This window comes from Mauremys mutica, chromosome 1, assembly GCF_020497125.1.
Source record: "Mauremys mutica isolate MM-2020 ecotype Southern chromosome 1, ASM2049712v1, whole genome shotgun sequence".
In the NCBI taxonomy this organism is placed as follows: Eukaryota; Metazoa; Chordata; order Testudines; family Geoemydidae; genus Mauremys; species Mauremys mutica.
Window position 1 is genome coordinate 266,979,954 of NC_059072.1, and position 26,284 is coordinate 267,006,237.

At 40.4% G+C, this 26,284-nt stretch overlaps 1 protein-coding gene across 12 annotated transcripts in view; it reads right to left on the reverse strand.

Moving 5' to 3' along the window:
• MBNL2 (muscleblind like splicing regulator 2) overlaps window positions 1–26,284 on the reverse strand; it is a 146,953-nt gene that overhangs the window by 20,822 nt on the left and 99,847 nt on the right. For 7 of the 12 annotated variants that reach the window (XM_045009464.1, XM_045009454.1, XM_045009470.1 and 4 more), the window contains 6 exons: window positions 23,819–24,019; window positions 22,870–23,133; window positions 10,941–10,994; window positions 10,145–10,298; window positions 6,385–6,420; window positions 4,918–5,012 (listed from right to left, as the gene is read on the reverse strand). In XM_045009464.1, the coding sequence (XP_044865399.1) occupies window positions 4,918–5,012; window positions 6,385–6,420; window positions 10,145–10,298; window positions 10,941–10,994; window positions 22,870–23,133; window positions 23,819–24,019 (804 nt within the window). The remainder of the gene's footprint in view (window positions 1–4,917; window positions 5,013–6,384; window positions 6,421–10,144; window positions 10,299–10,940; window positions 10,995–22,869; window positions 23,134–23,818; window positions 24,020–26,284) is intronic. The other 5 variants (XM_045009493.1, XM_045009484.1, XM_045009511.1 and 2 more) reach the window with 5 other exon arrangements.

Genomic DNA, 26,284 nt, shown 5'->3' on the forward strand with positions numbered 1-26,284 from the left:
TTGTTTTAGATAGTTCTGGAATGAGAGGGTCTGTTCTGTCTCTTTGTCTGAACTTTCCACGTGTGACTCTGAAAGTACCTCTTCTGTGGATAAAAACACGGTACAGTACAAGGACTATTTTCTTTGGGCTTTCTAGAGTTATTCCATGGAATAGGGAGGAGGAGGTTCTCTACTCTCTTACTATTTTTCAAGGCCAGTGCAAACCTAGTCTATACCATCACCTAGATAAAGTAGGAACAAGCAGAGGAAGATAAACTAGATGAAGCAGGGACATTCCTTCCTTCCTTCCTTTTATGAGGAGGGGAGACTGATTTGGTGATTTTTTTTTTCTTTTTGGGACTGGGCTCAGTGTTTTGATATTTCCATTTGCTTCCAGGGCGATGAGATAAAAAGAACAAAAATGGTTTAATCCGGAGATTGGAGCACCTGGGACTGCCCAAAAGGGAGCATCTTAGAGACAAGCCTGGTTCTGATAACGAGGAGAAGGGAAAACCCACAGTTGGAACGTTAGACATGAAAGGCAGGAGAAAAATACAATAAATGATGCTAATAAGGAAAAGATTAATAAAACTAAGTTTTTAAAAATGCAGTCATTATATGAAGTGGATATGAATTCTTTTAGCATTGACAAGACTATCTCCATAAGATAGCTATCAAATTTAATAACGTTAGTCTTATGCAGGACCTCGTGGTTATGTACCCACAGTAAAGGCCACATTAAAATAATTTTTCACCCCAAGATTTTACTTTAATCCACAAAAAGGGCCATTTTCCTCCTATCTTCCAATTTTCAGTTCATCTGCCCAACATTTTCAACATAAATGGGAGTTTAACGGGTTTCCTTAAGAAACAGAGCAGAAAGCATCAAGAGCTCTCTCATAATTCAGCACAGCAACAAGTGAGAGCTACCTGACTCGTCAAACCTTCTCTCAGAGGTAGTGCACAGAATGAGCTTAAGCATTTTCTTGGGGAGCAGGGGAGGTTTACAGAGGAGAGCAGCTGCCATGTGCTGCTCCTGAGCTACACATTATAGATTCACTCATGTGGGCTGAGCAAGGGGGCTGCCATGTGATTTTTCAGTCTAACAGAATTTAGGTTTACTGAAAGCCTTGTCTTGCACCTCCCCCTTTCCAAGACAGTTCTGTAACCGATTGTTCCCAATCTCCTGTGTTACAAACCATGAAGGAGAGAGAGGCAGCTGCCTTCCCAAACTTCTCAATTCCAAAATTTCCTGATTAAGCATGTGGCTTAATAAATTGTTTAAAAAATTACTTCCACCTAAATGATGGGGCAACTACTTTAATTTGTTTTTTGAACTTGAATGTAATGTGACTATTTTTATTTTCACTATTATTTTAATTTTACAATTATTTCAATAAAATGAAGGTTCCCGAATTATTTCAGAATTAATACAGCTGCATAATTTCCAATTTGACTCAGAAACTGATTCTTCATTTAGATCAAATGGCGTTGGATAATTCACAAACCTTGGCCTTGTTAGACAACATGTTGATCCTTCATCTCTCTTTAAATGTAATCTGAAAATGGATCTTTTCTCTGTTGTATATGCCTCTTAAGGCCATAAACAAAGGGAGAGAAATTGTGACCAACAATATAATGTGTTTACACAGCTTTTTCTGTAATGTATATTCTATATTGTCTATTTGTTCGGTGAAGCATTTTAGAATACAGTTTTGTATGAAAGATGCTACACAAAATAAAGACATACTGTATTGTATTGCATGGTAGTGAGTTGATATGAGTAAGGCTATTGTCTAAAAGCATTCTGAGTTCTATAATCGATATAAGATGATTTCTGGATTATCACTCTGTGTGTTGCTCTGAAGCCTAAAATGTCTGTTGAGTCAGCATGAAGCAATGGAAACAGCTACAAGATGGTTGAGAGTTCCTTTTGTTTAGAATATCACAAGGTTCGGCCATCATATTACAGTCCACTTTTTATGTTCTCAACAATTTTTGCCACCCCCCCCCCTTTTTTTTTTATACTTTACAAATTACACCTGTATGACAGTGCAGGATTTCACCTAGGGTTTTTTTAGTTTTTTTTTTTTAAATCATCAAGAACTGGACAGAGATTCCATGGGTTCCTACTTCACTACAGTGCAGCTGGAATATTAGTTGAGATAAATTACACCATATAGAAACATACGTAATGCAATGTTCTCAAGTAAAAACAGAGGGAAAATGATGGAATCTTGGAACTGTACATGATTTCTTTACTCTTGCTATCTCTAACATCAAAGAGAAAAAGGACCACTGTGGTGGAAGCTGTAGGAGACTAAGCAAGCAGCAGTCTCTATGTGAAAATAAACTTAGTGGTTATATTCCAGCTGAAGGCTCCTGACTAGAGCTGGTCAAAACTTGAAATTTCCATTCCATGGAAAATTCTGACATTTCAAAAAAGCTTTCCTCCCAAGTCAGAACAAAACCTAAAAATTTCCCATGGAAATTCCAAAAACTTTTTATTTTGGAAAATTCTGAACATTTCCATTCGATTTTTCCAAAATGGAACAAAGCAACTAGCTGCCCTCTACACCAGAGGCAGCCCAGACCCTCATTAAATTTAAGTGTTCCCTTCTTCCAACATAAATGGAAAAGGAAACCAGTGCTGCCTAAGCCAGGGGGAACCAGGGTATCCTCTTGCAAGGGGACAGATGCCTGGTGTTTTGCTTGTGGAAAAAAGGGGCAGAGATGATGATGTTATGTATGAAGACTGTCTCTCCAGCCAGCATGAGTTAAGTTACTCAGCTGGAGGCAGCCCCTGTGGAAATCCATGTGGAAAACATTGCTATTGACTGGAATCTTTGGATGTGCCTACACTGCAGCTCGGAGCATTCTTCCCAGTGCAGGCAGATAGACATGTGCTAGCGCTGCTTGGCCTAGCACATTACAAATTGCAACGTAGCTGGTATAGCACGGGTGACAGCTTGGGCTGGGCATCTGAATACAGCCGGATCCACTGGGTACATACTCGGGCAACTTGCCCAATCCACCACCAATGCTACCCAGCTACACTGCTATTTTTAATAAGCTTTGTCACGCAGAGCTAACACGTGTCTCTCTCTACCCGGAGTGGGGACCCTGGTTCCAACTGCAGTGTAGACATATCTTTCATTTGTTTTATTTATTCCCTGGCCATCTGTATTTCCACTTGTTCGTGTCTCTTTTTTTGATCACAATGCTTCACAAGAGTTCACTAAGCACTTTTAAACCAATTTCCGTTGCAGAGATTCTGATGTGCAATGTTAACTACATGATTTGAGAACCTGAAATCCAGCAAACCTACAGGATCTTCAACTGACTGTTTAGGGTAGTACCATGATGTTATTCATTACCTTACCATACCTTCAAAACAAAAACGAGAATAGAAAACAGCTGAATTTTAAGCACACCAGTTGCCTGTGACATTTGTCTTCTATTCCTAAACATCATCCTTCAGCATTTTCCTTATTAAAATGAGTTAGCTTTCAGAAAGGGATGTACAAAAGAATACTGTGCAGAACAAAAGGATAAAGCCATGAATACACTATCACACTGGAAAATGAAAGCCCTCCTAAAACCAAGGAAGATGTTTGTTTGTGTTTCTTCAAGAAAGCACTGTGTATTTCAGAGGTAGTATATTTCCCCTAGAATACTATACATCATGGTAACTTATATTACCAAACTTGAGTTGCTATTAAATGGAGTTCAATTTTCTGGTAGAACACCTTTAAATAATACATTCTGAATATTTTTTAAAATTCTAAAAAAAAAAATTAAAAAAAAATTGGCATGTGATTCTGCTCCTCTGCTAGGTTTGGAGGGGGGGCCTGTGGCAACAAGATAACTATGCTGAAGGCCTCTGCTTCTTCCTTTTCTCTTTGTGAGCAAATCTGCCTACTACCTCTTCAGTTTCATCTTACTGCTGCTGTTACTGGTAAACACCCTTTAGAAAAACTTGGGGAAGAGTATATATTTAAGCTCTCCCTGAACACTGCACGACAGTGATGCGCCTGGCTATCAATAAAACAGTAAAAGTGACCAATGCACAAAGTGGTGTGCAGGCTGGCACACTGGGGATTGAACTGAGGACCTCCAAAACATGAATCTCTACAGATCAAGCTAAAGGGCCCAGCTCGCATAGGGAGAGCTGCAACAGACTCATATCCTCAGTAGATCCAGCACAGAGGGGAAAGGAAACACAGTTACATCAGCAAATTGAAAAAAAAAAGAAAAGAAAAAATATTACTTCCTCTAATCTCTTTCTCTTGCATCTTAGGGGTTACTCATAACAACAGTAGAGACAATATTTTCAGAAGGAAATGTCATTTTCAAGTTGGCAGTGTCCCTTTAAATCTAGAGTGGACAGAGGAGTCCAACTTTCCATGTAAATATCCAGAATGTAAATGTGAGTTATTCCTTATGTTACTGGCATTTTTACTTTTTCCTTTTCACGAAGCTTATCTTCAGCTGACTTTGCCCACTTGTGGTTTTAGTCAGTTTTCACGAACACAATGAGCTAGTCATTTATACACACTGTATGGAGAAAAGGATATTAACACATATGGACATTTGAAAACTGCTGTAACATTTTTTCCTTTTGGCATCCAAAGTTAGTTGTAAATCTTAACAAGGAGTCCACTACTAAAATGATTCTCTCTCAGCTGGGTTAATTACACAATATTAGATACAAGAAACAAACACTGCAACATAAAACATAGCTACATCATTATTTGCAATAAATGTTAACTCTAAATAAGTGCAACCTGTTCATAAACACTTGCTATAAACTATTTAAAAATAAAATTTGATGGGTAAACATGAAAAAAAAATTCTCCATGAGAATTTTTTTAAAAAAAATATCAGCACTCATTTAGAGTTTGGGATTTGTGAAAGAAAGCTTTAAAAGGAGCAAACCTGATTGGCTGTGGCTGTTGCGGCGAAGGGGACACTTGTTGCAGGAGTTGCTGCTGCAGAGACAGTGGCGGACGTAGCGCTGTGCATCATGGGCACTTTCAGGAGGGGAACCATGGAAGCAATGAACAGGAGGGTGCAGCATTATGGTAATAGAAGTGGTATTTTGGCATGGTGAATATCAGAGCAGCAAGCCATCATGGGTTAAACCAGCAGATGGCATGCAATCACAATGCAAAGCAAGAAAGCGTGGCAGAGAAATAAAAAAGGGAAAATAGCTTATTACAAGTACAATTAAAGGAAGTTTGTCAACATAATCAGTGATTCCCAGAAAAAGCAAAATAACTTCCGATTGCTGGTATTATATTTAAGAATTTGACAAATTATTTTAAATTGGGCGTCTACCAAAACAGCTTATCACTTTAAGTAAGAATTGTTCAATCAGTTGAAAGACTATTTTAAAGTAACTAAAACACATTAAAACACCATCCCTTAAGAAGTGAAATCTTTCATTTTTAGTACTGGGAAGAAAATAAACTGTTTTATTTATTTTCATTTACCAGTATTATAGGTTAAAAGTATATTTGCAGCCTTGCTTTAAACATACATACAATTTTTATATTTATGTTTCTGGATTTATGTTCTGTTGCCTCTCTATAACTGTTGGATTTTATTTGAGTTAAATTACCATCTGCTTTGAGGCAAAAATCAGTGTTATAATTATTTTCCTGATTTAAATACTAATTTGTTTGATCTAAAAGAGCAAAGCAGATTGTGAACATTTTTTTTTGTTCAGTTTTAATTTAAGGACAAATTTATCAATATGTGCAAAATTCACTCACATGAGAAACTGAAACTCAAGTGAGTAGTCTCATTAAAATCAATGGGACTATTCACTTGAATAAGAATTACTCACTTGAGTAAGAGTCTGTTGCTAATTTTGCAACCATAAAATATGTGCATTCAAATGCTGCAAATTTTAAAGTGGATTTGATTTAATTAAGAGGGAATGCAATTCAGACCTTAGGTCTCAAAGTACTTTCAGTTACAAGTATTAAAATAAATGCTTCTGGGAAACTCTGATAAAACTTTCTAACACACAGCAAAAAGGAGAAATAGGCACACCACTATGAAACTTCAAAACACTGATGAAATTAGCTTGCTTTACCAATATTTTATGATTTTAAAAATACTATAAAATATAAAATATATTGAGAGAAATACAATTTTGAAAACTGAAAAGCAGATTGGAATCCATGATTTTATGCATTTGCAGTGTGGTTGTTATAGCAGGTGATGTCACATCTAAACTGCAATATTAACCTACAAACAAATCTAAGATCCTACAAAGTCAATCAAAAAGCCAAATGAACCTTTAAATCTAGTAATCAAGTCATGTTTAAGATTTGCAAACAACTGAAGGTACAGTATACAATATAAAAGAGATCAATAAAGAAATTTAGAACCTACCAATACTGGTAGCGGGTGTCATGCACAAAACTGACCCTGCATGTCATGCAATGATAGGTGGAAAAAGTGAATAAAGGGAAGAAACAGGTTAGCTGTTTAGAGTTAACATTCAAACTGAGATTCAAGCATAACCAAGGATAAATAGAAGTTAGCTGAACACAATCTTAAGGTCATTCATAGTTTTTGTGTTACAAGAGTGACGTTAAATAATTTTATACTTAAGTATTATTACAGTATACCAATACATCTGTGTGCGTATTTAAGATGGACCAGATTTCATAAACATCTTTCATTTATTTTTTGCAGACGTAAGAATTTTTAAAAAAATTCTTGATTGAATATTGGATTATCTAATGGCTGCTTAAATTCATTCAACAATTCAGACAGCATTATGTTAGCTACACAGATTAATGTTTATTAATTTTGCTTATACACAGCAGAGGAAAACATTTAATTCAATAGAAATTGTCTTATTACTCAGTGGCGATTTTGTTAAATCTATGTGTAAATATTAACATAGATATTTTTAATAACAAATTACTAATGTTATTTTTATCAACAAAAATGCTAAAATGGCAGCACTGGAAACAGAACCAATGCAGCATGGCTAGTGACTGTGCAACATTCCACATGATGTCCTGCCAATGTGCCTCAAAAGTACTCTGGATGGGGGTGGGGAGGCCTGTGTACAGCTGAGTTCAGTTTTTGTGCTCATTCAGCTGTTATCCTTTCTCCTAAAGTGAATGAAAAAGGATACGGGTTTTTAGGATGGTGAGTACAGTGCGTAGTGGGGAGAAGGTGGAGGGTTGAGAGGAAGAGGAATAAAGTGGCATGTACATAACACATTATGCTACTACTACATATTCAGCACATAAAATAGATTTAAGTTTGCAGAACTCCTGTTTGGTGATGTTAACAACCTTTTATGTATGTATGCATGTATGTATGTATTTAACAGCAAAAAGAACTATGAATGACCTTATCACGAAGAATAACTCTCGCACACTTTCCCCTCTTCCAGTGGTCATAAAAGTTCTAATAAACAGCATTTGAAGGAAAACACTACCCTCTTGCTTTTCAGATCATAAATAATCATTCACCAAACAATAAAAAGTGCGGATGAAGCAGTCATACTGATTTAGTGTGTCTTTTGTATTAAAAGAGAATTACAGTGCAAAAAATCTAAGATAAGCAGTGCTATGAAGCCCCCAACCATTAATTAGGCAGTCATTGGTTAGAAAAGGCAGAGAAATTCTATAAAACAACGCATCAGTTTTCCATATATTTTATAAGCAAAACCTGGTTCTAACTGTAACATTTCTACCGAACACATAGAACATATTTAAAATTAATACTAGTTCAGGAAATATTGGTTTACCATTTTAAACCAAAGAATTAATGTCATGCACAGTTCTTCATAGGGTGTGCAATATTTATAGCCACAGCCCCACATGGGAAGGTGTAGATGTACTTAGTTCCAGAACACACAGTTCCTCCTGGACTCCCTGAGAAGTGCAACAACTGTAGGAGCAACATGCACTGTCTTCTATGAAAGGCCCATTCTACCGGCCAATGGAAACGGTGTGCGCCATAGCTCACATAGGGTGACCAGATGTCCTGATTTTATAGGGACAGTCACGATTTTTGTCTTTTTCTTATATAGGCTCCTATTACCCCCCACCTCCTGTCCCAATTTTTCACACTTGCTGTCTGGTCACCCTAAGCTCATGTCCTCATCCCCCACCCCTCTTTACAGATACTAGTGATGCCTCTGCTCGCTATGAGAAAGTCTCCTATTGTGCCCTGGCTCATGTGCCGGGTCTCCTGGAGATGAGAGACTCTTTGCACCTTTTCCCTTTTTTGTGCACCTGTGCTGGGACTGGATGACAATCTGGCCCTTAAGAGTTTGGCAAAAAGGCCCACATCCTTTTACATCATGAATTTATAATAAACAAACTGTCACTCAATTCTGAGCTAATTTTGTACTTGTGGTTATGACGACTCCAGGATTAACCAGAAATGTGAATTGAAGAGAAACAGCACATGGAATAAAGTACTTGAGGAAAGATAAGCATCTAAGTTTGGAAAATATCTGAGTGCTAGCTTACTGACGTATTTTCAAACTAGCTTATTTTTTCAGGGTTATTTTAATGCATTGTACTGTAATTGTATACAATAGTGATAAGCTCTGAAAGGCAGTGCCTATGAGGAGGAACAATGCACACCCCACCACAAGTTCTTATGGCTGTGATCTGAAGTACATTTGCAGGGGGACTGGGACATTTGTAAGCACTGGATGCTCTTTCATTTCTCAAATTCCTTCAAACCGTCCCATGGATGTTAGCACATTTTCCTGAACATTTCCATTATAGTCGCAAATAACAAAATGGTCATGGGATCTCACTAAAAATTACACAAGATTTTGGGATATTTTCAAAATTAAAGTGAGTCAATATGTAAAACAAGTGCATAAAATAAATGTTTAGAACATATTTTGACAAATATAGGGCCAAATCCTGAGATCTTTATTAAGTTTTAACATACTTCTTATTGAACTTCCACTGAGTTCATATGATTTTTGTTTTTCTTCTGAAAAGATTATTGTAAAGCTGTGTAATAAGAAATTACAGCATCTTGAATTCTTTCACTTGTTTAATTCATACTATTATTAGATGGTTAAAGAATATGATAAAAGATAAGCAAATATATTCAAAAATAGAAAATATATTTACTACAGAAAAGTGTTTTAAATCAGCCTAAAAATTCATGGTTGATATACATACTAATACTGAAACTGCACTCTTTAATGCACTAGACGGAGTATTTACTTTTAGATACTTCTCTTTTTGAATAATATAGAGGATTTTATTGCAAGTTCACTTTATTCATAAATCAGACATTTAAGTAGAATATTCTCCCTTCTTTCACAGTGTTAAAAGAAAGTCTCCACACCACACGTATGAGCTCAAGATGTTAGGTCTGATGGGGCTGGAGATTTTTCCAAATGACATGGTCTAGTTTTCTACAGCTCTGAACAACAATGGAATATTCATGTTACTAAAATTCCACTGTAGTTAAATCACTTATATTAAGAATTAAAACACCAGCTATTAACTGCAAAATCTGAGGAGAGTTTTGGATTATAAAATATTCCATTATGAAGACAACGAAACAAGTTTCCCCAGGTAAAACAGTTCTATGCAGACGGGGAGTGTTTTATCCCCATAGTGCATCCATGCAGGAATTAACTATAATTTGGCTGCTAGTGCTGCTGGTCTAGAGGGCAAAGGGTACTGTGTAGCAGGAGTATGTTTGGCTGCAGAGCAGTAACGGTGGCAGTACAAAATACACCAGAAGAAGAGCGATAAATATTACCAATACTTTTCACACTTCCCATTGTATCACAGAAGCATTATGCCTTCTCCAACAAGTTAATGACATTCCTCCTCCCCACCACCAAACACAGTTCTGGTTGATGGACCCAACATGCAACCCACTTAATATAGATATAAAATACTCTGACATATGTAAAATAAGGACAATAACAGAAAATACTAACAGTTACCTAATGACATGATAAAATTACCTCCTGAATCCTAATATTCTGAAGAAGGCATTAAAATATATTAAAATATTTGTGCATACTAGTCATGCATGTGCAGAGAATGGATTACACTTTAAAAGTATATTCAATGTGATAAGCACTGTCTTATGGGGAGAATGCTTAAATAGGATTCTGTTTAGTGCAAATACAACATACCTGTTGGGATAAATGCTGCATGTTGTTGCAATTGTGCATTGGCAAGAGCCTGTTGATAGTGCAAGACACTGGGATTAAAAATGGCACTGGCACCATTACTTTTTTCAAGTGCTTGTCTCTTTGGTAAGGGGTGAAGAACGCCTGGAGGAAAGGCCTGTAAAAAAGGAGAATTTAATTAAATTTGCAGATTTTTCTATATATATATATATATATTTTTTTTCTAATCTATATTAATAAAATATTGTAATATACTTTTAAAAAAAGCAGTTAAAGATGCCTTGCCATGCACCTTAACTCAAATAATAGCAATGTAAAATGAGTGAAATTTTGTTGTTGATCGCAAAAGCATGGTACTATTAACATAAAACTGTAGCACCACAACTACTGAAAAGGAAGGCCTTTAAAGCAACAAAAGTGGCATTTCCTTTAAATTTGGGCTTAAAATATTCTAGGAAGAAATACCACTTGTGTTTCATTACCAAGTATTCTTTCTTAGTTATATTTTTCCTATTATTAAATACAGTGAGGGATTATAGTATTTTCAATTACAAAAGCAGTTATATCTAATTTTAACTTCTATGAAAAGGTATTTTAAAATGAAATCATGTTAAGGAAAAAACTAAATTGTTTGCATTTATTGCATATGAGAATGAGATGGATAAATATAATACTGAATTTTTTCTAAATTAATAATATATGATAGTTTTCACTTGATGTTAAAAAAAAGCAATACAAATTTCATTAGTTGCTTTTCTGAAAAGCTACATGCAAAGCAAAAGGTGAAAGGTCAAAGTACCAGGTCTACAGTTGCTTCGAGAGGCCGCTTCATTGCTTTGGCAGTCGACTGAGTCTTTTAATAACAGGCAGCGAGCACATGATGGCAGTGGGCCAATGGGATTCAAGCGAATTAACATACAGGTAAACAGCAAGCAGAGGTGCATCATGGGAACGGCATTGCATTGTGGATAGGTGAGAAGGAAAAAAATATTCTGAATGCAGTATACAACATACAAAACACTAGGCATGCACAACAACAAAAATGTTTTCTAAAGAAATGAATATTACACCTTGAATTAGTACTGAAGCAAAAATGCATCTACTATACCTTAGTTAAAAGCATATAAGAGAGTAAAATATAGATGTTTGAAATTTAGGAAAGTTAATTAAAACAGCAGCTTGCAGACACCATTAAGCATATTATAACACTTCACAGAAAAACATCGGTTTTCAGGATTTTCTTACAAGAATTTCTGATAAGTTAGTTATGTCAAGTTAAAAAGCATAAAATAAATTTTCAACACTAACAATTAAAATATAAAGCACTAATGAGAGTTTTAATGCTTTAATAGAATTACTCACGTGTATGTTTGCTGGATCAGGGCCTTAGTTAATAAACTGTACATTTCAATAGACTTGGGGTCAAAATATAAACAATTTTCCTACTTCCAATATATAACAAATTAATGTTATGTCTAATCACTAACTTATCAGTTTAATATTTTTTTACTATAGCTGGGACAGTAACTTGGATTATTCTTTTTAACTTACCACATTACACTGAGAAAAAGCCCTACATTTTTAAACAAATATTTTCTTAGATGTCATTCAGGAAAATCTATTCTAACTTTAGGAACAGATGATAGAAAACAATATTACACCTCTACCCCGATATAACACCACCCGATATAACACGAATTCGGATATAACACGGTAAAGCAGTGCTCCAGGGGGGCGGGGCTGCACGCTCCGGTGGATCAAATCAAGTTCAATATAATGCGGTTTCACCCATAACGCAGTAAGATTTTTTGGTTCCCGAGGACAGCGTTATATCGAGGTAGAGGTGTATTTGTCAATAAGAGCATGTCATTTATGGTTAGAACAGGAATCATGGTACTAATATAGCATCGTTTAAAAATATTTAAATGTAAAACAATACTTAACATGAGCATAGTTTTATTGCCTATATTTGCATTAAGAGATAAAACATGAGGGCTAATTTGACTACATTCCAGCAGAAAAATTTAGTTGATCTTTTTCATCTATAACTCTTTTTTAATGGGAATTTTAAAAGAGTTTAATGAAAACATATGGAAAGGAGGGTTTCCTCATGAATCAGAAATCTGTTTTTTGCACTCACAATAGGTAGCTCCTCAAAGTCCAGAGGATAAATTAACATTCAGACTGTTTCTATCCTTAGCTTCAGATGTATAAAAGTAGAACAATAATTAAAAAGGGAGAACAAGGTACTGAGAGCAACAGGTTTAAGACAACTTAGGGTCACAGAACTTAGGCCAATGACAACATGAACATTTTGCAGAATAGCCCTTGCTTCATTAATCCTTAAAACTTCTTTCACAATCCACATTTCTGTCTCTCCAATTATCACCTTGTATCTTTCCTTATATCTTTGCATCCAAAGTTCTTAAGCACGTCCTCTATTCCTGAAGTCTCAACGTCTTCTTCTCTAGCTTCTTCTTAGATTCTACACCTTCCACTCTATGAGATCTGCTCTATCAAGGTCATTAATGATCAGGAAAGGAGGGTCCGGTGGTCCGAGAACTAGCCTGGGCTGTGGGAGACCCAGATTCAATCTGATCTACCACAAACTTCCTTTGTGACCTTGGGCAAGTCACTTAGGGGTCATCTACATGCTGCAGTAGTCCTCACCAGTGGGGTGTAAGTTCTAGTCTGCACCAGCATGTCATGCCCTAACTGGCCTGTGTGGAACCTGCTGGTGGGCACTAAACGTTCCCTAGTGTGTGTTAATGTAGTACCATTTGAAACGGGACTGTGTTAACACACATCAAGGAACTTTTAGTGTGCACAAACGGTGTCCACCCTGGCCAGTTAGTGCACAACACACTGGTGCAGACTAGAATTTACACCCCACTGGTGAGGACTAACACACCATGCAGATGAACCCTTAGTCTTTCTGTGCTTCACCTCCCCAACTGTAAAACAGGGATAATAGCACTTCCTTACCTCACAGCACAGTTGTGAGGATAAATATGCTGACAAGTTTGTGAGGCACTGATATAGTATAGTATAGATAAAAATATACTATAGTAATGGGGGCCATATACGTACAGGAGTAAGATAGATAGGCCAAATCTAAGGGTTTTCTGTTTATTTTCATTCACCTTGACCTGCTATCTTTGAAAAAACCCGATCACTCCCACCTCTCTCCCTTCTATAAAATATCTAACAATGCCCATCCATCTTTTCACAGTATTCTGAGATCACTATGGACGAAAAACTATATGAGTTTGAAATATTATGGCTGGATTCAATTATGGAAGGTGATGAACGCTGTAAACTCCCCTTTAACTAAATGGGCGTTGAAGGTGCTTAACCCATTACTATTATCTTCCAAAACACAGATCTCATCCACTCTCACAACTTCCCCTATTATCTCTATATTTATGACTCCCAAATCCCCACTCCTTATCCTCTTTCCCTCAGTTTAGACTTAGAGTCACACAGAAAGCCAAAAGGGACCATTGTGATCATCTAGTCTGGGGTCCCATATACACAGGGCACAGGACTTCTCTGAATTAATTCCTGTTTGAACTAAAGAATACATTTTAGGAAAACATTTAATTTTGATTTAAAAATTGCCACTGATGGAGAATTCGCCCCAACTCTTGGTAAACTGTTCCAATGGTTAATTACCCTCACTGTTAAAAATTATCAGCTTATTTCAAGTTTTAATTTGTCTAGCATCAACTTCCACTTATTATACCTTAGTCTGCTAGACTGAAGAGCCCTCTACTATCAAATTCCTGTACCCCATTTAAGTACTTATAGATTGATCAAATCACCCCTCAACCTTCTCTTTGTTAAACTGAATAGATTGAGCTCCCTGAGTCTTTCACTGTAAGGTCGTTTTTTAAAATCCTTTAATTGTTCTTGTGGCTCTCTGAACCTTCTCCAATTTATCAACATTGTTTTTGAATTGTGGACACCAAAACTGGACATAATAGTCTAAAAGCAGTCGCACCAGTGCCAAATACAAAGGTAACAGAACCAAGGATTGCAATAGCCCTTTTGGCCACAGTGTCACACGGGAAGTTCACCCTGAGCTGATTCACAACTTTGCATCGGTCTTGCATACATCTCAACCTGTTTGCTCCATTGAAAACTCCCTTCTTTGAATCCTTTTGCGGGCTTTTCCCTCGCCTTCCAGATCAAGTCAAGCTCCCCGTGCTCAATTTCAAGGTTCTATAGTAGCAATGTCTCTACCGATAAGGCAGCTCTTGTTTCCTCCTTGTCTCCCCTTCCCCTTGTCTCGCCTTCCGCTTGACTGTCCACTTCTTCCTCATATCTTCACAACCTTCTTCCCTTTTACTCCTACGCTTGAAGCCTTGTTCACCAAAGAACCTCCCTCTCACCAGTCAAACCCCTCTGTAAAACATATTTCTTCCACCAGCCCTTTCCATGATAACCAACCATTGGAGAGGAACAGAAGGAGAGACGTGGGAGAAAGAAAACAAATAAAATTAACTAGATGTATAAAGGCTTTATATTTTACCTATCTCATATACTTTATGTATACTATTATGAGGTGTGTTTAAGGTACGGTGAACATTTAATTTAGATTTTGTGTTCCTCAATGTCTTCTTTCACGTTTCTTACTGCACTGAGCACACTTTTAGGGCTCCATAAATAATGTAATGATTATATTAATGGATCACACTGTCTTCAAATTCACTTCACAAAGCACAATAATACCAAAACACTGGTTTTCAGCTATAAATGGTCTGGGCTGTGGCTATTTCACAGACTGCTCATCTCTTTGCTTTTACCTCAAAAGCTGAGATCAGCTAAGGCAGGGGTGGGCAAACCACGGCCCACATCCAGCCCTCAAGCTCCCGCTGGGGAGTGGGGTCTGGGGCTTGCCCTGTTCCTGTGCTCCAGCCGGGGAGAAGGGTAGGAGGCCGCTCCACGCACGTGCTGAGGCTCTTGGAAGCAGCAGCATGTTCCCCTTCTGGGAATTGCAGCTAATGGGAGCTGCAGGGGCGGCACTTGCAGACAGGGTAGCTCACAGAGCCACCTGGCTGCACCTCTGCATAGGAGCCGCAGTGGGGACATGCCACTGCTTCCAGGAGCTGCTTGAAGAAAGCGCCGCCTGGAGCCTGTACCCCTGACCTCCTCCCGTGCCCCGACCCCCTGCCCCAGCCCTGATCCCCTCCCGCACTCCAACCTCCTTCCCCAGCCAGGAGCCCCCTCCCGTACCCTGAACTCCTAATTTCTGGCTCCATCCCTGAGCCCGTACCCCAAGCCGGAGCCCTCACCCACCCTGTGCACCAACCGCCTGCCCCAGCCCAGAGTCCCCTCCTATATCCCTCATCCCCGCCCCACCCCAGAGCCCACACCTCCAACCCTCCCCTCCCGCACCCCAACCCACTGATCCAGCCCCAGCCCAGAGCCCCCTCCTGCACCCTGAACTCCTCATTTCTGGCCCCACTCCAGAGCCCAAACTCCTAGCCAGAGCCATCACCCCCTCCTGCACCCCAACCCCAATTTCATGAGCATTCATGGCCCACCATACAATTTCCATACCCAGATGTGGCCCTCGGGCCAAAAAGTATGCCCATACCTGAACTAAGCCATTTGAGGAAAAATTACTAGGTTTAAATGTCAGAGGCTAGAGGTAGGGTATTCCTTAAGGGGTCTTGAACTCTGGAATTCACTGACCCCCTTGGTCTGGCTCGGATTCTTTCCTGGAGGCATAGCACCGAAGATGCACCCTGAGGGAGTGGGGGCAAAGATGACTTTATGTCACCTTAACTCTATTTTATGGTGGCCCTACAGTAGTGGTCACCAACTAGTTGATCGCAATCGACTGGTCATTCTGGGGACTCTCCCAGTCGATCACGATCTCCAGCGGTGCTGCTGGACTCCCACTAAGGCATGCTTCCTGCCTTCCGCAGCCACACACCGCTACTGGAAGCAGCCAGCATGGCCCTGTGTGTGTGTGTGTGTGGTGGTGGGGGGGGGGGACGGACTGGCAGGAATCTTAGCATGCCGTTCCTATCTGGAAACGCCCACCCCTGCAGCTCCCATTGGCAGTACACGGAACCACATGCCATTCCCACATGTTCAAACATTTATCAAGTATGTAAATTAACCCCTTCTCTTCGTATTAGTCTATAGAGCCCTGCATAATCTAGGCTTTAAGTTCTCAAGCCTTTTGATCCATATCCCTGCCCAACAAGTACATGTATCAGGGTTGGTCTGCTGTGAGACCATAATTTCAACTCAGGACTCATCTGGAAGCAGGAACTGTTGGTTAAGAATCCTTGATTGTTCCTTCCAACGTAGATCCACCAGAATTATTATTATTATTTTTTTAGGTCAGACAGTATTTTGACTGAATTATTCCTGACCATTTTTTGGGGGCCTCTCCTATATATCTATATCTATATCTACCGTATTGTCCCGAGTATAGGCCGCACTTTTTTCCCCTAATGTGAGTGTTTAAACTAGGGGTGCGGCCTACAATCGGGATAATAGCCGTGGCGGGAGCCCAGAGCCCTTTAAATCCCAGCCACGGCAGAGAATCAGAGGGCTCTGGGCTGCCGGCAGCCGCGGAGAGCCCATAGCCTTTTAAATCCCAGCCGCAGCCGGGACTCAGAGGGCTCTGGGCTGCCCGCTGCGGCGGGGAGCCCAGAGCCCTCTGAGTCCCGGCTGCGGCTAGGATTTAAAAGGCTATGGGCTGCCCGCTGCGGCGGGGAGCCCATAGCCTTTTAAATCCCAGCCATGGCCGGGACTCACAGGGTTCTGGGCTGCTCGCTGTGACGGGGAACCCAGAGCCTTTTAAATCCCAGTCGCGGCAGGGACTCAGAGGGCTCTGGGCTGCCCGCTGCGGCGGGGAGCCCAGAGCCCTTTAAATCCCAGCCGCGGCCGGGACTCAGAGGGCTCTGGGCTGCCCCAGCTGTGTCCCCGCCTCCCCCGCCGCCCGGCTCCAGCCCCGGCCACGTCCCCGCCGCCCGGCTCCGGCCCCGGCCGCGTCCCCGCCTCCCCCGCCGCCCGGCTCCAGCCCCGGCCATGTCCCCGCCGCCCGGCTCCGGCCCCGCCCCCCCCCGCCGCCCGGCCCCAGCCCCAGCCCCGCGTACCTGCCTCCGCCGGCCGCGTCCCCGCCTCCCCCGCCGCCCGGCCCCAGCCCCGTGTACCCGCCTCCACCGGCCCCGGCCTCAGGGCTGCCCAGAGGGGGGCGCAAGGGGGGCAATTTGCCCCCGGGCCCAGCAGGGGCCCCGACGAGAGTTTTTCGGGGCCCCCGGAACGGGGTCCTTCACTCGCTCCGGGGGGCCCAGAAAACTCTTGCGGGGCCGGACGCAGGAGCTTCTTCTGCTCTTGGTCTTCGCCTGCGGGGGGGGTCCTTCTGCTCCGGGGCGGAAGGACCCCCCACTGGCGAGTTACCGCCCAAGCTGGACCCGCTGCCGAAGTGCAGCCCGGTCTTCGGCAGTAATTCGGCTGCGGGGGACCCTTCCGTTCCAGGACCCGCCGCCAAAGTGCCCCGAAGACCGGGCTGCACTTCAGCGGCGGGTCCTGCTTCGGCGGTAATTCGGCGGCGGGGGCGCCCCGCGGCGGGTCTTCGGGACACTTCGGCGGCAGGTCCCGGAACGGAAGGGGCCCCCCTCGCCGAAGACCCCGGGCCCCCGGAATTCTCTGGGTGGCCCCGCCTGGCCGCGCGTCTCCCGCTGCCCGGCGCCGGCCCCGCATCGCCCGTCCCCGTCCCCGCCGCCCGGCTCCGGCCCCAGCCCCGCATCCCTTCCCGGCCGCCCTACTCTGGCCGGCTAGCTACCTGGCTCTGGTCGTCCGGCTCCCTCCACATCCTCCAGCTCCGGGCTCCAGCCGCGTGACTCCTGCCCCGGCCCAGCATCCCGGGGCTCCTGGCTCCAGCCGTGGCCAGACTGTAGTGCCGCCAGCCACATCCAGGCAGCGCAGTAAGGGGGCAGGGAGGGGGTGTTGGAGAGAGGGCGGGGAGTTCGGGGTGGGGGGGTGGATAGGGGTTGGGGGGGTCAGAGGGCAGGGAACAGGGGGATTGAATAGGGGCAAGGGTCCTGGTGGGGCAGTTAGAAAGGATCAGGGGATGGATGGGGCGGTGGGAGGCAGTCAAGGGCAAGGGTTCCAGGGGCTGTCAGGGGACAGAGAGAAGGGGTGGTTGGATGGGGCAGGGGTTCCTGGAGTGGGGGGAGGTGTCAAGGAACGCGGGGGGTTGGATGGGGCAGGAGTTCGGGGGGGGGGGGGCCATGATTCCTAACCCTAAGAACATTTGCTAATGTTGTTGATTGTTGTGCAGGGGAGATGGTGAGAACTGTTCCCATCAGTCTCCTTGTTGTCCATTCCTTTTCCCTTCTTTATTTACAGTATAACTACAAAATAGTTTTCAATATTTCTGAGTATATAACATATGCCGTCAAAAGCAGGACTACCAAAAGTGTTAAAAGTGTTAAAAATACTGGTACATGTCTTCCTATTCATTAAATAAAATACTGTTTTACTGTTCTACTAATGTGTATATTTTCTTTAAGTTAAAAAAAGTTAAAAATTAAATTTTTTTAAAATAGCACCAAACTTTAAGGGTGCGGCTTATAATCAGGAGCGGCCTATACTCGGAACAATACGGGTATATAGATATATAGAGAGATATATATAGATATAGATATAGTATCAGAACCCACTTTTCCCCATACTCTCCCATATTATTTGTATCAATGGAGGATTGATCCCATTTATTTATTTTGACCCATGGTTTCCCTTTGTTTTGGATTTGTATTAAATAAAAATAAATGGGATAAAAAAGCTTATTTTGTCTACATTGTAACTCTTGGGAGTTTAAATATCCAATTAAAGGCCATTTATAAAATTTTCCACAGGAATAATATACCATCATGTGGCTTTCAGCCTTCTCCTTTGATGGTATAATGCTAGTAATTCAAAATTGTGTTTCAAAAGACTCTTCTTCTTGATCTCGGTCTTGAATGTGGCTTATTTCAATAAAAGGAGGCATATCTTAGAACTAGTTTGGCTCAGAAAAATAAGTTGTTTATGTTTTTATTAGGGCTGTCAAGCAATTAAAAAATTAATTGCGATTAATTGCACTACTAAACAGTAATAGAATACCATTCATTTAAATATTTTTGGATGTTTTCTACATTTTCAAATATATTGATTTCAATTACAACACAGAATACAAAGTGTACAGTGCTCACTTTATATTTATTTTGATTACAAGTATTTGCACTTGTACAACCTAATACAAGTACTGTAGTGCAATCTCTTTATCATGAAAGTTGAACTTACAAATGTAGAATTATGTGCAAAATAACCTGCATTCAAAAATAAAACAAGGTAAAATTTTAGAGCCTGCAAGTCCCCTCAGTCCTACTTCTTGTTCAGCCAATTGCTCAGACAAACAAGTTTGTTTACATTTGCAGGAGATAATGCTTCCTGCTTCATTTTTACAATGTCACCTGAAAGTGAGAACAGGCATTCTCATGGCACTGTTGTAGCTGGTGTCACAAGATATTTACGTGCCAGATGTGCTAAAGATTCATATGTCCCTTCATTCTTCAACCACCATTCCAGGGAACATGGGTCCATGCTGATGACTGGTTCTGCTCGATAACAATCCAAAGCAGCGCGGACTGACTCATGTTCATTTTCATTTTCTGAGTCAGATGCCACCAGCAGAAGGTTGATTTCCTTTTTTTGTGATTTGGGTTTTGTAGTTTCTGCATTGGAGTGTTGCTCTTTTAAGACTTCTGAAAGCATGCTCCACACCTCGTCCCTCTCAGATTTTGGAATGCACTTCAGATTCTTAAACCTTGGGTTGAGTGCTGTAGCTATCTTTAGAAATCTCACATTGGTACCTTCTTTGCATTTTGTGAAATCTGCAGTGAAAGTGTTCTTAAAATGAACAACATGCGCTGGGTCATCACCCGAGACTACTGTAACATGAAATATCTGGCAGAATGTGGGTAAAACAGAGCAGGGGACATATAATTCTCCCCCAAGGAGTTCAGTCACAAAAAAATAATGCGTTAATTGAATTTAACGAGTGTCATCAGCATGGAAGCATGTCCTCTGGAATGGTGGCTGAAGCATGAAGGGCCATAGGAATGTTTACTTATCTGGCACATAAATACCTGGCAATGCCAGCTACAAAAGTGTTATGCAAATGCCTGTTCTCACTTTCTGGTGACATTGTAAATAAGAAGGCAGCATTATCTCCTGTAAATGTAAACAAATTTGTTTGTCTTAGCAATTGGCTGAACAAGAAGTAGGATTGAGTGGACTTATAGGCTCTGAAGTTTCACATTGTTTTGGTTTTGAGTCTACAATCTACATTTGTAAGTTGCACTTTCACAACAAAGAGATTGCACTACAGAACTTAAAAAATACTATTTTTTATCATTTTTACAGTGCAAATATTTGTAATAAGAAATAAAACAAATTTTTATTTCAATTACAACACAGAATACAAAATATATGAAAATGTAGGAAAACATCCAAAATATTTAATAAATTTCAATTGGTATTCTATTGTTTAACAGTGTGATTAAAACTGCGATTAATCGCAATTAATTTTTTAAATCATGATTAATTTTTTGAGTTAATCGCGTGAGATAACTGCTATTAATCGACAGGCCTGGTTTTTATATCTAGAAGTGATGAATTTTGCGTGATTGAAGGACTGATACTGGATCTGGATGAAATTTATTTTAATTTATTAGCCAAAAATGCAGTTTGGGTCAACCTGAAACTATTCATGAATCTGGTTAATTTTGGCTGAGAAAAAGATTTCAGGGTCAGTTTCAGAAAGAGTGCATGTGTTTGTCCATGTGTCCCTCACAATCTTTAGTCCAGTATTTAGGCCATTTGCAAGGCAGGTGAGAAACCAAGATTTGAACTGCCATTCTGGAGCAGGGATTTCTACGCAAGTCTCCTTCCTGGCTAAGTGAGTTTCCTAACCACCAGGCTATAGACTATTGTAGATGGGTTGCTCTCAATCTCTCCTGTTGAAGCTGTTCCATTTTGTAGAATTCTTAAATTTTCAGTGGGCCACAGTGAGATACTGAACTTGACTCTATAGTCTGGTGATTAACGCAATTACCTGGGAGATAAGAGACATGGATGCAAATCTTCTCTCTGCCTGATTCAGAGGAGGGAACCAAATTTTTTGGACTCAAATCTAATATTTTTTCTGATTTTTTGGTTTGCTGGGCAATCTGCGTCCCCCCCCCCCGACACACAACCCCAAAAATCAGTCATCTGCCCTGCTCTAATTATTACAGCAAAAATCTCAGATATTCACTCATTTTTATTTCCAGATCAGTCCTCAGCTTCTGTGAGCACAGAGAAGGTTTAGCTAAAATTCCTATATTTTAAATAGAGACTGGAAATACTGTAGGAGAAAATACTGAATTAGGGGAAATTCTCCTCTGTTCTTTTCCTTCTGTTTGGAGATTTAAATTCTTTCACAGTTGCCACATTTGAAAGAAACTCACTCTTTGTCCCCCTAAATGTCTGGTCTCTATTTATTTTCTAAATACAATACCCTGTGATAGTTATATACTGTACTGTATTGTGTTTCTGGTAGGCTCCTTACTCTAAGAGTAACTGTATTGTCTACATCCATTGTATGCACTACCCACAAGTCACATCGGTATAATTATTCTTTCAGTGCCAGGAATTAGAACAATGCTGCTTTGATCCGTGGGCTGACTATACTGCTGTCCCCTAAATAAAACCCTTCATGCTTTATTTGTTCAACTCTATCAGTACTGGTGTAGAACTGTTGCTAGTAACAGCATCAGCCATTCTGCAAAAGGACATTGAGTGAAAGACATCTCTAAATATGTTTCAGTAATAGTATAAAACTTCTGAAAACAAAACAGATCCTTTAACTTCTTTCGTTTGACCTTACTAGATAAAATTTTATTAATTTTATTTATAGGCATTATTATGGCATTCCCAGATATACAAGCTGGATGTCTGAAAATATTAATGAATTAAGCTTCACAATTAAGCGCCTTATTTCCATTTTACTAATGGGGAAACGGAGTCACGGGGCAATTAAAAATGACCTGCCCAGGATATTACAGTAAATCAGTGGGAGAGACCAGATCTCTCATCTGTGCCCTGTGTCTTGGAAACAAAACCACTTCTTCCTTTATTCCTTGTTTCCTAATTTTTCAGTTTATATTTCTGCCATCAAAGAGCTAATATAGCATATGGTACATACTTCCTATTGACCACTAAGTTCTACCAGTTTTATTTCTCATCGAGATATATTAGGAGGTAAATTTGGCATATCATCATGGAGCAGAGAGCAAAGACAGTACAAAGTGTCTAACTACTTCACTCTATTCAAAAGAGGAACCTATTATGCTGAAATAACTGAGGGAGGGAGAAAGTATTTTTCCCTAACGAAAGTAATAGTCTTTAAACCATGATTTGAGGACTTCAATGGCTCAGACACAGGTTTGATACAGGAGTGGGTGGGTGAGATTCTGTGGCCTGCGTTGTGAAGGAGGTGAGACTAGATGATCATAATGGTCCCTTCTGACTTGAAAGTCTATGAGTCTATAATACTTTTTAGAATTCCTAGCTTTTAAGATGAATGTGTGAAAATCAATAGTTTAAACACTACTAATTGGAGAAAAACAGCAATTGATAAGTTTATGAAAAATTTAACCATATAGTCTTGCACTTACCATCACTGTAGCAGCTGCAGCAGCTGCTTGAGCTGCCACTGCAGCCTGGTTGGCTTGATGTTGAGCAGCTTTGATTTTGGCCTGCAAATGTGCAGGAGGGTGAAAATATTTGCATTTCTCCCTCATGCAACGCCCCTTTATGTAATCCATACAAACGGTTACAGTGTTGTCATTTGTATCAATCATTGTGCTATCTGCAGGATGTGCAAAGCGGCAGTCGGTCTCTCCCCGCGCGCAGTTTCCTCGCTGGAACTCCCTGCACACCTATGTGCAAAACAACACTAATTACAGCTGATGGACTCAGCAATTTTAACTGGGAAAAACAAAACAAACACACACACACACACACACACACACAGCTCATTCTTTATTGTGTTTTAGACTTGTCCCACAGTGTTTGCAACAGTCCTTTACATGTTTGTTAAATATGTTTGCCTGCTCTTAATTAAGTTGTAATTAATATAGCTGTGTTGTTTGATAATTAATTGAACGTACATAGAATTGTGTTCATTTAAAAAAATCTATTCTTGCTCACCAACATAAAATCCCTACGAATATTGCTCAGTGTTTGTCAATTAACTGCTCCTGTGAACCCAATTACTGTCTCTATGAAGAAATTCATAATGACAAAGCTGTATTTTAAAAACTCAACCCCTTTTGTTACCCTTGATGTTGATTAGGCATATTACATTTGAGCAATCAACTCTAGAACACATTCATTGAATTTTGATCCAAACCATATTTAAAAAAATGATGACACTAAAACCATGGTACCATTTCCACTGAGTGCAAGTGTAAATCCTACAAGAGTACTTATGAGATCTATATTTTAATAACTAAAGTTTAGGCTATATTAGAGAGCGCGTCTAAGGACAACAAAGCTCTTCAAAGCTTTTACATATAAATTAGCAGAAAATTACATTTCTAGTCACAATGGTGTCTGTAGTACCTCCAGTTTATCAGTCCTCAAGAGTTTCTGAGTAGCAGTCGAACCAGGAACTGTGACAGGGGGACTTCCAGGAACAATGACAGGCGGTGTGGGTAGGATTTCAGTCGGAACTAACCCAACTCCAGGGGTTACAGGTGTTAAGTAAGGAGCAAAGCTAATAGCTGTGTTTGTTCCTATTGTTGGACCTACTGGAAATGTGGGCTGCAAAATGAAAACACAGTGAGATGAAAAATAAATAGGTAACCTTACACTGAAACAATTTTTTTTAAAAGTTCTCAGTTCTTATTTGATGTCTTTTGTACGTCTTCCCTGGTTTTGATTAATTTTTTTCATCAGAATTTTAAAAAAAGAGTTGACAACATTACATTTACATTGCATATCTTCTTCTCTTAAACATGGAATACAGCGGTTCTGAAACCGGGGTCTGCAGACCCGTGTCATGTCCAGGGCTGACAGCCCCACTGATCAACTCCTCCCAGTTCCTCCTGCACACCGTGGAATAGCTGTTCAGCGGCATGCAGGAGGCGCTGGGAAGGAGAGGGAGGAGCAGGAACAGGGCATGCTCGAGGGAGGGAGCAGAAAGAGGTGGGGAAGAGGAGGGGCAGGGCTGGAGTGGGAAGAGGTGGGGTGGAAATGGGGCCTTGGGGGAAGGGGTGGAGTGGGGACAGGGCCTGAGGATAAGCGGGGGTTGAGCATCCCTGGGGAAAATTAGAAGCCATTTGGGGGGGGGGGGGGCTGCAAAATTTTTTAAATCAAAATGGGGGTCCTCAGGTTGCTAAAGTTTGAGAATCACTGATGTAACACATTCCAGTGAAGGACAGGAACAGCATTTTGCAGCCATATTATGAGAAAAGGGGTCTCAGTGCATCTACACAGGTCAGCTATCATTTGAATCTGGATATCTACTGAGATTACTGTTCATATTATATTTCAGGTTTATTTATACATCTCAAATAAAGTGCATCTTATTTCTGCTGCTTTCTCTTTCTATCTGCTTCCCTGGTAAAACTGAATTGTATAGGTAAAATGTTATTCAGTACATTGAATCCATCTTTGTAATAATAGTATACATTATATAAGCTCTTTCACATGTTACATCTATCACTTTGCATGCCGTATTTTGTATTTGTATACAATTTAAGTTACTGTGCCTATGACATGTAAAAACATGTAAAAACTGGCCTGTGCAATGTTTATGTTATATTCAACTGCCACCTTTTCAGGTTGATGGGCTGTGGTAGAGAGATTAGTCTCTCTAAGCTTAGCCAATCAAAATCCTTGGAGGGGTGGGAATGATATGGGTCTGAAATTATGTTTCACCATCATTTAAAGCAATGCAATGCAATGAAGCTGTATCAAGAGGAAGAAGCAACTCTGTGATGCAGAAATCCAATTCAGATGAAGCAGGATAGCAGATTTGCTACTATATATTCCACAGGGTCGGGAGTCAATGCAGTACCATGGTCAGGATTGGAAAGGTCTTTTGTAGGCCTGCAGAGTTGATGTTTCCTAGAGGCAAACTATAATTACAAATGTGAAAAGAATGTGCATAGAAATGCAGCAAATCTCTGACTAGTAAAGGCTCTGGACTGATGCTACTGGAGCAGTTGCAGAGATATAGTTTGTACGTGCACTCACTACTGGAATCTATCAGGTTCTTGAACCACCCTATGCAACACTTGCCAGGTCAGAAATGCAGGGTCTGCTATGTAGGACTAAAAGTAAAGCTCTAAAATAAGCTGGCAGCTAGAAAATGCCAAGATGTAGCAGAGCTCTGAAGAGCCATTTAGAAAATGTAAAGAGGCAGAGATCTCTCTCTCATCAAGGTGGCCTCTATAGGCTCTATTAGCAGGGCAAGCTAGCCATCAACACTGTATGAAACAGCCTTAGGGGAAAGAATAGGGCTCAAAGGGGTTTTAACAGTCCTTGGAGAAAGTTGCTAGTCAAGAATGAGTCCAGCGTAGTCCCCAAGAAGATGTTGAGAGCAGAAGAACCACCAACCAGGGTACCCAGCTGCAGGAAAAGATAATCTAGTCATGCAAAGAGTTAACACTTAAAACAATTTTTTTCCACTGCACATCAAAAAAATGTGCTCCTATCCTAGCTAAATACTATCCATAAACTGTAAATCAAAATAAGGAAACAATAAGGGAAAAAAGGGGATTCTTGCTATAGCAGCTCTATGCTCAGTTATTTCACACAATAGCTATTATAAACATGCTACTGCAGTGCAATGTTTAGTAGAAAAAATAAAATCTTTGCACTAGATATAATTTCAAGAAGAACCCTACAAGCTTTACTGAATTTTTAGGTATTTCTTTTATACTTTTTATTCCACTACATCAATGATAATCTACCACAGCCCACTAGCAGTTTGAGACAGAGAAAAAGAACTTGCTTTTTACTCTCTGTTGGTAGGTGAAATAATAAAGTTTGAATGATGATTGTATTGATAGGGAGGAGAAA